Source organism: Pocillopora verrucosa, chromosome 1, assembly GCF_036669915.1.
Source record: "Pocillopora verrucosa isolate sample1 chromosome 1, ASM3666991v2, whole genome shotgun sequence".
NCBI classification, from domain to species: Eukaryota; Metazoa; Cnidaria; class Anthozoa; order Scleractinia; family Pocilloporidae; genus Pocillopora; species Pocillopora verrucosa.
The window spans coordinates 19,623,422-19,633,612 of NC_089312.1; the positions used below are offsets into that span (position 1 = coordinate 19,623,422).

The following is a 10,191-nucleotide window of genomic DNA, read 5'->3' on the forward strand; positions in this document are numbered from 1 at the left end:
ACGTCTTGGTGTGTGTTATGATATTTGTCAATCAGGGTTTTAATATAGATATTTACAAGTTTAGACCACTTTCTTCTCAAGTATGTTCTGTTTTATCTAGATGTCACTTTACAAATGAGAATAATCTATTATTCAGCTACACATATACCACACTACTTACCTTATACATTATTAAAAAGACATTATAAAACCATTTACTCTTACCTTCACAACAATTTATTTGCATCCTTCAGTCATACTAGCAAACACGCCGTTGAAACAAGTTCAAACCTTTTTGAATAAATAAAAACTGTGATATTTAATTTTATTAGATGGCTTAATTTGTATCTCTCGTTTATATCAAATACACCGCTTTTCCATTTGAACTTGTTGAAATCTGTAATACACAGCATCCGAACCTGTCTCAAATGTTAAGAAATGTATGATTACTTGCTTCTCGGATGTAAAATGGTAACATCACTGCTCTGGGGTCATTGAAAGAGACTGTAGGTCAGGTTTGCTTGAGGAAAATCAACCCTTTCGTGCAAGTTTTGAAAGATTAGAAGAGGCCTAGCATTCCAGAGCTTATCCCGTTTTCCTGGTTTCCTTTAATGAGATGCTAGTTAATTTTGTGCTGCCCACCCACCACACCCAAGTAGTTTTCCAAACAGCATGTTGTTACGTGAGAGCCATTTTCAGCGGCTGTTTTACATCAAGATTTTTACAACGTTATTTACCTACCTTTTGGTGGTACGGTCGAACCGGTGTTAAGTGGCACCGTATTAAGCGATCACCCTGTATTAAATGGCCATTGTCAAAGTCCCGAATATGTTTCCGCTTAATCACTGTAATGTTAGCGGTCATCTTTGTATACCCCGTGGGTGACCGCTTAATACAGGTTCGACTGTATTTCCCTTTTATTACCCAAGTTTTTTCGAGATGTTCGAGTAGGGCCTCGACCACAGATTCAATTTCGCAGTGTCCACAGACAATGTTTACGTATTACATCACGCTATTCCGTTCTAGTACGTGAAGACCCGTTTCTGGTTCAAAGTTAGATGAAAACAATCTCGATAGCTTCTCTGAAAGCACAAATACCTATTACTTTAGTTCATTTCCCTCATCGAAAAAGGCACAGTTTGAATATACTAAAACTTTACATGATGCAATTCCTAGGTTAGAGTTCAAGGTCAAACGTGCATAGCTCAGGTAAGGGGGAGGGAGGGAGGGCAATATTCTACCTCTTATGGTTGAAAAGGTATGTCACACCCTTCAATATCATTTCTTCTTGCTAATATGACACAGCTTTGAGGCAAGAAACCTCAGGAAATTCAGGATTCAGGAACATGGGGAGATTCAAAACTGTTTCCCAGCCTATGTAGCCCCCGTTATTTGATAATTCTATATAAGTCTTTAATCTGTGTCTTTGAGGATGGTATGGCCCACTAAATTGACCAATCATACTGCATCATACTAACTAGATGTTATAAGAGAAGATTATGAGACAAGAAACCAAGTTGCCCTTACAAACTTTTATTTTTAATAGCAGTATTACCATAATGTATACATTATTTCCCCTCTTTTTTTTTTCATAATACATTTAACTCATGATGAATGTTACAAAAATTTTCCACTCAAAAATGTAAGCAGCTGATGTTTATAATTAGTTACCCTAAGTGACTAATGCTGTCAGGGAAGAGAAAAAGGCCTGCCACCTAGGGCTTGTTTGTAGCTTGCATTTAGCTTTCTAAGTATTGCACTTACCTCTGAGAAGAATTTGCAGATTCAGAACATTGAAAGTCACTTAAAACTAGATAATAAAACCACCCTAACCTGAAAATTATCATCATGGCTACATACTATACTAATGAGTGGAATGGAGTTGGAAACTTTATCAGACTGTCATGTACTATGCTACCATTAACATTACACTCTATCTAAATAACATTTACAGCTTTGAATTATATAAAAATATAGTGAATGGATGGTATTATATCACATCTGCAAGAGCCACTGAGCATTAAGAATGAAAATTTAATGTGATGATTCTTTGATTATAAGAAAATTATTAATGCAGATTTTGTTTGTTTAAACTGGTATTTATCTTACACTTTGTGTTCATAGATTATTCCCAATGCAGCTATTTTAAATTCTAACTCTTTTTCTTTGGAGGGTGTAAGAGCTTCTTTTCAGATTCTTCACAAACATAACTGATAACGATAATGGAGATAATTCTCATGTGGTTCTTATTAACTCTAACTTTTCACTTTAGCTAAATAAGATTCATCTCTCTATAATATCACTTTGACCATTTGGAAAGGTGAGAAATATTCAGATACTGTATTCTCAGGGACAGACGCATGCATGTTTGCCATTTCATCCTAAACCTTTGATGCTACATGCAGTTCATTTAATGCATACTTTTCCACTTGTGATTAAAAATTCTTTGCCAAATTACATTAATTTTAATTAAATGAAAAGTAGTTCAGATTATCAAGTCAAACAGAAGGTCTGTCCTCACCTAAAGACCTGAAAAGAATCATCAGAAAATCAGTGGTACATTCCAAACCATACAGAGGAATGTGACATTGGTTTTTGAATATCTGTCTGCCCTTGATCATACTGCTTGAGCCACCAATTTCCCAGTCTTCCTAATGAGTCAAAAAGTGTTTTATACTATGTACTGTACATTTTGCCTCAGGGATTTAACAGATTTGATGGAAAAATTTGCATGAGAGAGCCAAAGAGAGATTTAACTGTACAAATTTGACTGTGGGCCTGTTAGTCTGGTTTGCCCACAAGGGTTGATGCATGTTTGCCAACTTTAGGTTGACAGCATAACAATTTGAAAGAAAACTGTGCAGTAATTGTTGACAATTTTTTGGTAGAAGCCTAAAGAATAATGAGTGATGATCCAGTTCATAAAAACATGCAACTTGAACCAATAAAAATTGCACTGGAGAACAATAGTATTGGTATTTTAAGTTCATTTGGTGGACGATGTGACACTTTTTATTTGAGCTGCAACCTCCTTTTGCGTGGCAAGTGTCTGACTAAATTTCTGTTCTACTAAATTAATGGAGGAGATAGCTTGGAAAAGAGATCCTGCAGGAATATCATCTGGTAACTTTGAGAGAAACTGGCCCAGGTGAATGAAATCCATTTCCAGTAGTTCATCTTGGTAAAACTTCAGTATTCCTGATAGAGGAAAAAGAAACTAAAGTTAACCTGAAAATTATCTACAAAGCAAGCCTGCAATTTATTGAATCCTTCAAAAATAATAGAAGGAAATACAAATTTATTTAACAAAAACATTTTTTAATAACTTTACCTACATGACTGGAACAATTTATTTTCTAAGAATTGAATATATCTGGTTAGGGTTATGAGGCCTTAAACAATAGGTATTAATGTAGCCTGCACTATTTTGAATGCCTACTCTAAATGTAAATTTCAAGGAACTCAAAACATACAAGATCATCAGTAAGAAACTCACCAAGTGCAGCTCTGAAAAGGAATTCTTCTCCATCTCTACAGAACACATCCCATACTCTAGATGCTATGTCCAGTGGTAATGACTTGCTAAACAATGTGAATGTCCTGCAATAATTTTTAAATAGATCTTGTTGACCTTGTTGTTCCAATGTTTTATTACAACAGTATTTTCTTTGACAATTGGTCATAGCTTATGTGGACAAAGGGTTGTAATACTTAGACCATATACTTTCATGTCATTTTCCCAATTTTTTTTAATACTGGCGGCCATCTTATTTAGGAGTCCATTCATACCTTATACAATTTTGTTTTTAAATAAATTAAAAAAAAAAACATTAATTGAAGACATGTCAAATGAACCAGAATTATCATCCATTCTAAAATACAAAATTTAAAGTAATTCTAGATAATACTATAAAATTTAAAGCTACGAAAAAACAGCCCTTACCAGTCAATTAAGTACATATCTGGTGTGAAGTTTTCTTCAATAAAATGTGCATGAACAGAAGGTAGGAACTCTTCTAGAAATATCTGAAATGCTGCAAAGTAAGCTACCATCTATGAAAGAAACAAAAAAATCTATTAATTTTTACTACATTTGTTACACAAGTAATGTCAGTTTAAATAAGATATTTGATCCACAAATAAATCAGATGTAGGGTAGAAATGAAAGTAACCTACTCTTATTCAAATGGGAATCAAGCCCAAAGGTGGAAAAGCAAAACTTTCTGAAAGCACTTACCATTGGGTGATCCACCCTAAAGAATGCCAGCTGACAAGGTTTATTGAGAAGGTTTGCAAAACAAATAAATGCATCAGAAGGTTCCATATTTAGCAATAAAACTGCTGCAAGAAAGGACATTCCCTGAACCTGAAAAGCAGAACAGGGTTCCTCATGAAAATCAACTAATTTAAAATTAACTACTTTAATGTATAGTGACCACTTTTATAAATGTGTCTTTCTCTATTGAAAATAGTTTGATACCTAACAAAGAATACAAATTGCCATCTTTAAATTTGCTATTAATTGAAAGCATTTGTTATTTGTTCCACAACAATGGGACAAGTTCTGTCAGTAAGTTCACAAACAAAAAAAAAAGGAAATAAATGTTTTAACTCCAACAAAAATAACATGGGGAAGTCACTTAAGAATTATAGCACTAAAAGCTACTGTGTTAAACAAAAAGCAATGTATAATGACTCACATATCCCACATCAGGTCGATAACATGTGTATGCTCCTAAAATACTATGTAGAACATCGTGGAATGGGCCACCCTTCAAAACAAGATCAACAGAAAGCCTTGTTCTGAGTAACAAAATAATATTTTCCATAAAATATACTGAATTGAGAAAAGAGAAAGTTCCTGAAAAATTTCAAGGCTTCATCAAGATTTGAAAAACAACTTGTGTTACAACAGTGAAATGTACAATCAACTTTTCTATCAAGCCATTAGCACTGAGAGCCAAAAAGTAATTTGTTTCTCTGGATGGTAAATACAAGAATACAGAAAAATACCACATAACTGCAGAACAGTGTGACAGTGCAGAACAGATATATAAAAAGATACTCACTGTAAATCGGCTATTTGTACATTTTTTTGTGTTACTTACATTAGTTCTCTCAAAAATTGACTTGCGTTGTACTTAGATGACACTTGGTGCATATGTGTATGACTATTTCATGGTAATAAGAGTACTTCTGCAGAAGTAATAAATATGCAGGGTAGGACAATTACCTCTTGAAAGATACAGAGTGACGGAAATGTGCGTGAAACATCCATGACAATGAGTTCTACTGTGTGAGCCTTACTGACAACTGGATGGTCACTGGCTGGTAGCTCTGCAACTGTCTGTGTTACATTTTTCTGCTTGTTGAGGCGTGTTGTGAAGAGTTTTTCATATGCATGGGACTGGAATATGTCAAATAATTCTGAAAAAAAGTCACAACATTTAATCAATAGGTGCAGTTGTAAGCAATTCAACTGTTCACTATTGCTAACAAGGAAAACCAACCTTGAGTAATGTGTAAATCATTTCCAATAGCAAGCTTCCACACTTTTCCACGCACACTTGGTGGAAGGCCCTGCCACCAAAGTTCTCTTGTTTTCTTTGCATGTTGCCTGAATGGGGACATGGAGATTATATTCTCACTTATAAATGAATTTATTCTATGTCCAATAAGTGCTAAAATCAAAGAGAAGTAACAAACTTAACTAGCAGTTCATAAAAAAATTAAGAATAATGATCTTACATTGTTTCCCAGTTGGGCAATATTTCATTTGTCCACACAGAAGCAGCAGAGACAATTCCATCTTCCTGTTTACATTTTTCTTTAAGTTTTTTCTCTTGCAGCTTTAAGTCTTTCAGTTCTACAGTTGCAAAGTAAAATCAGGTGTCATGAAGTATTTGAATCAAAGTAATGTCACCTTATGGAGAAACAAAGACCTTGTGGTTAGCAAATTAGAATCTATATTAAGAAGTTCAAGTCCCAGCCCCACGTAGCAAACAAATTTTAACCTGGCCTTTGACTCCCATAAGTGACCAGGACAAAATTGCTCCTTGCAATATCACGACAATATGAAGCAGCAAGTCTTGAGAATAAATAAAAGTATCAATTAGGGGATTATTAGTTCATCCAATACCAAATTCTCCTAACTAACACCACAGGAATTGTATTTCGGACAGTAAAAAGAGTTGTGAGATTTTGAAGTGAAAGTGTTGAGGAAACCTACCAAAATATCAGGGATTATCTGTAAATACACATAGCTTCTTTTTTTAAAATTAATATAGAATCTTACTCATATGGTAAAAGGATGTCATCCATGCTTAAAAGAATACCTCATGATCTAATAAACTCAACATAAAAAATTGAGAGAGAACAATGCCAATTAGAACTTCTTTCACCTTTTTTCTTTGCTTCAGCCACCATAGCTTCATATTGCTTTCTGTGCTTTTTCTCTTCTGTAGGTGACTTAGCTGGAAGGTTGCTGAAATTTGAAAAGATAAAACTTGCTAAAACATATAATGGAAGTTGTCAAAACAACAAAAACATTTTTAAAATTAAATATGGTCCTATCATTGATTCAAAGCTGAGAGTGATTTATTGAGCAATTACAAAACATCCACAAGATAACACCCAAGAAAATGAACTTATTAATCACTAGGGATACATTTATCTAAAATTTGATGACTGAATGAACCATCATACATTAAAGGTTTAACATATGTTAAAGGCACGGCCTCAAACAAAAAAAAAAAAAAAAGAGAAAAAAATTCATTCTGCATAAATAGATATCCCTGTAGGGTGAGCAGGTAAGCAGCTGTTCATTGTAGCTTGCCTACTCTGTGAAGATCAAGTAAAAACACAGTTTGGTCCAATCCCACAGCCCATGGCAAGCTAAATTTTAATTTTACCAAGCCTGAAGTGCAAGACAGCCTTGTTTCAGTTAATCTTTGTAGAACCAGTAAAATTAATTTTTCAAAGCTGTTGAATGAAATTTAACATTACACTTTACATAACATGCTATTTATTCAAGATGCAACTGAATCATGAAAAGAAAACCAGAAGTTATCTTTAAATGATAAAATGGATATTGCATGCATACAATGTAGGATTAACAAAATAAAATTACTGATGCAACTGTATGTACTTTATGAGAATGTGTAAGTTATAATTTATAAACACAACTAACCCTGCCTCTTCTAAGATAAGATGTGACTTATTTATACCTGGGTCTGTTTTCAAAAATAAGAGCTGTAGTTGAGCTGCCTGTTGTCACCTTCCTCCTAATCGAAAGAAATTTGGGTTTGGAGGTTGGAGCAGTTGATGAAGGCTTATCACCAAAAGAACTACACTTTAAATCTCCTGTAGATTGAAAAAAAAAAAAAAAAAAAAAAAAAAAAAAAAGAAAAGAAAAAAAAGAAATGGTTACCATTCTAAGCAGTATACATGTACCTAAAGAACAAATCTTTCTGGGACAACATGCTATTTCAGGGTGGCTCCCCTATGAAGACCAACAATTTGCCTTTTGAATTTAGGTTTTTTTTTTAGGTAATCATCTGTATATTCCTGCCCTTACTTAACTATAACTATCCTGCTAATTGACGATTAATCTCTAACCTCTATCAAATGATGATGACTGGATATGAGAATCTTTATTGTTATCCCTTGCATCTTTAGCGGGAACCTTGCCAAATAACTTCCAACCAGGAACAGGTTCCTTTTGAGTTGACTTTGAAAACAGTCCTCTAAAAGAATATACAGTGTACTGATTCAAACTTGTCTTATAATTCATCATTAAAATAGTAGACTCTCTAGGTATAACAAGCACAGAACATTGATAGACAATTAACAGGCAGCCAGAGAAATGAGAATATATGTACAACCTACATCAGTACACACATGTAAATTTAGCAAAGCCTTAAAGTCAAGCTCTGAATGTTATTTCCTTGGCATGTATAACCAATAAAATTAAGCCCCATTGAACAGGGCATGTATTTGTGAATCAATCTCTGTTTTCACAAATTTATTAAAACCTTGGTCAAGACATATAAACAGTGACAAAAATAATCTATAATGAAGGATGAAAAGTCTTTGAAGACATGTACTTAATAAATGATAATTCTATTTTGATCATCAAATTGCTTGTAGAGCATGTTAACCTGATTCCATCATGGAAACTACAAACTAATTTCTTTAATAAACAAGCAAATAATATAATTAAGGATCTGATAATCCTTTTCACGCCTCATAAAGACTACTTGTGGTACAGCAAAATTCCTGCATGCTTTATAATATCATGTGGACCAAAAAGACTCTGAAACTAATTGTTATGTAAAAAGAACTTGGCAAGATTCATAACAAGTCAAGAGCAATTTCCTGTACATCATAATAAATGCATACTTAACATTATTAAAAGGAAAATAAAACTCTGAATAACCACGCAGTCATGTGAATAATGAATGCCAAAATAAAGAAAAGTGGAGAATAACAATCAATAACAACAGGCTACAGTTAATAAAACAAATCTTCTGCAATGTAATTTCAACAAATTATACAAATTAATGGTGTACGTGTGAATAGATCAGAGGTGCAATATACCAGAAATGATGCATTGCAATACAATATACTACTAGTTTGATTAAATGAACAGTATGATAATTGAAATATTTTATTCACATTTTTATCTCAAAGCAACACTGCAGGATGACCATCTTGTACATGCATAATTTAAAAAAAGCGTTTGATCCCACCTTTTCTGTCTGTAATACATATATTATGGTTTATTTTGGAAGGTTTCCCACAATTGTAAATGAAGCAAGTAACTAAAACAGGTAATTTAAGTTTCAAAACTGCAATATTTATCTTCCTTGTTTTTTTTGTTTTTTGTTTTGGACCAATGATGCTTAATTTTGGAAACAAGCTCACTTCTAAAAGCAGCACTGCTTCTAGTTTCAATTTCGTAAAAGCTTATCTTTATATCACCGCTCACCCACACACCACAAAGCGAACCCTGAAATGTATGTGTGACAGTGTACAACGTTGTAACACATGCTGTGCAATAAAAATAACCTCATAAACAACTTACTTTAGTTTGCCCTGCTTTTGTGACTTTTCTTGATCTGTAACAGGAACTGTCTTCATACTCGAACTTGGACTCGGTGCGTAAGTATTAGAGGATTTCGGAATCCAGGCCGCTACTGTTTCATCTATAGCAAATCTAGATATCTGTTGGTACAGGTCGGGGCTAAATTGAGAGTTGTTAAGTGGGATCTCTTCTAGTTCTTCATCTCTAACAGTAGAACTAATTCCACTATCCTCAGTACAACTAGTAACTGATGAACACGCACTGAATTCCACATCACTACTTGGTGACTCTGACGATAAGGCACTACCTTTTTCTAAGTTTGTACTACCGTGGGAGTTCTTCGCATTTGTCCATTTTACAAAATTCTTATCGAGCAGATCATCGGAAGAATTAGCGTTTTGTCTAACAAGGGGGAAAACTTCATCACTGTCCTCAACTGAAGGTTCCCTGCGGTGATTGGAGCCAAGGAGATTTTCTGAAGAATTGTTTACTACAGAACAATCTTGACTCGCTTCTTCACCATGAGGAAATGTACATATATCAGGATTGGTTGATGCTTCGTGCACATCTCCCGAAGATTGTACACTCTCTTTCGCTTTTGTCACCTTGCTGCGTTCTGACTCTTCTTTAATAATAGCGTCACGATTTGTTTCGTGGCAGTCTTTTTGTATAATTCCCTCAATTTCAGGAGACAATTTTGGCATTCGGGCGTTTTGAGATTGTTCATCATCTGTAGATGGCTGGTTTGTCAATAAAGATTCACTGCAATTCGTCTCACCAGATTCATCTTGATCTTCCTCTAATCCATTTGAACCCTCCGTTACGTGTTTAGAGATAACAGCATAGTTCTTCATTGAACTCAACATTTTCGCAAAGCAAATATTCCTATTATGAGTTTTTCAGGCACCAAACGCCTTACGCTAGAGTCAAATTCAATTCCGACGAATATCCATTATCTTTCAACTCTCGTTCTCCTCTGCTTTTCCGAAAAGACTTACATCTCTGATTAAGCTGCAATTGTTCTCTTTTTCCTCCGGACGCTGGGTGACAACTTTTAGCCGGGATTATATAAGCGGTACTGCAGTGTGACATCGTATCAAGAGTCACCCGCCATGTTGAGTTTACAA

At 34.4% G+C, this 10,191-nt stretch overlaps 1 protein-coding gene across 1 annotated transcript; it reads right to left on the bottom strand.

Annotated features, from left to right (window-relative positions):
* Window positions 1-1,477: 1,477 nt before the first annotated feature.
* LOC131788742 (TBC1 domain family member 12) lies at window positions 1,478-10,179 on the bottom strand. Its single transcript, XM_059105826.2, has 12 exons — window positions 9,065-10,179; window positions 7,597-7,724; window positions 7,206-7,341; window positions 6,381-6,463; window positions 5,728-5,845; window positions 5,490-5,596; window positions 5,213-5,406; window positions 4,680-4,751; window positions 4,217-4,345; window positions 3,923-4,032; window positions 3,476-3,579; window positions 1,478-3,177 (listed from the first exon to the last, which is right to left on the bottom strand). Exons 1-12 carry the CDS (start codon window positions 9,928-9,930, stop codon window positions 2,966-2,968), a joined length of 2,259 nt encoding a protein of 752 aa, XP_058961809.2. The 5' UTR covers window positions 9,931-10,179; the 3' UTR covers window positions 1,478-2,965.
* Window positions 10,180-10,191: the final 12 nt, after the last annotated feature.

Excerpts from the sequence above, each read along its gene's own strand:
- LOC131788742 (XM_059105826.2), bottom strand. The coding sequence starts at position 9,930 with ATGTTGAGTTCAATGAAGAACTATGCTGTTATCTCTAAACACGTAACG. Across the intron at positions 7,725-9,064 it reads CAAAAGCAGGGCAAACTAAA|AGGACTGTTTTCAAAGTCAA; the intron begins GTAAGTTGTTTA and ends ATATTCTTTTAG. Across the intron at positions 5,846-6,380 it reads GGCTGAAGCAAAGAAAAAAG|AACTGAAAGACTTAAAGCTG; the intron begins GTGAAAGAAGTT and ends TTGCAACTGTAG.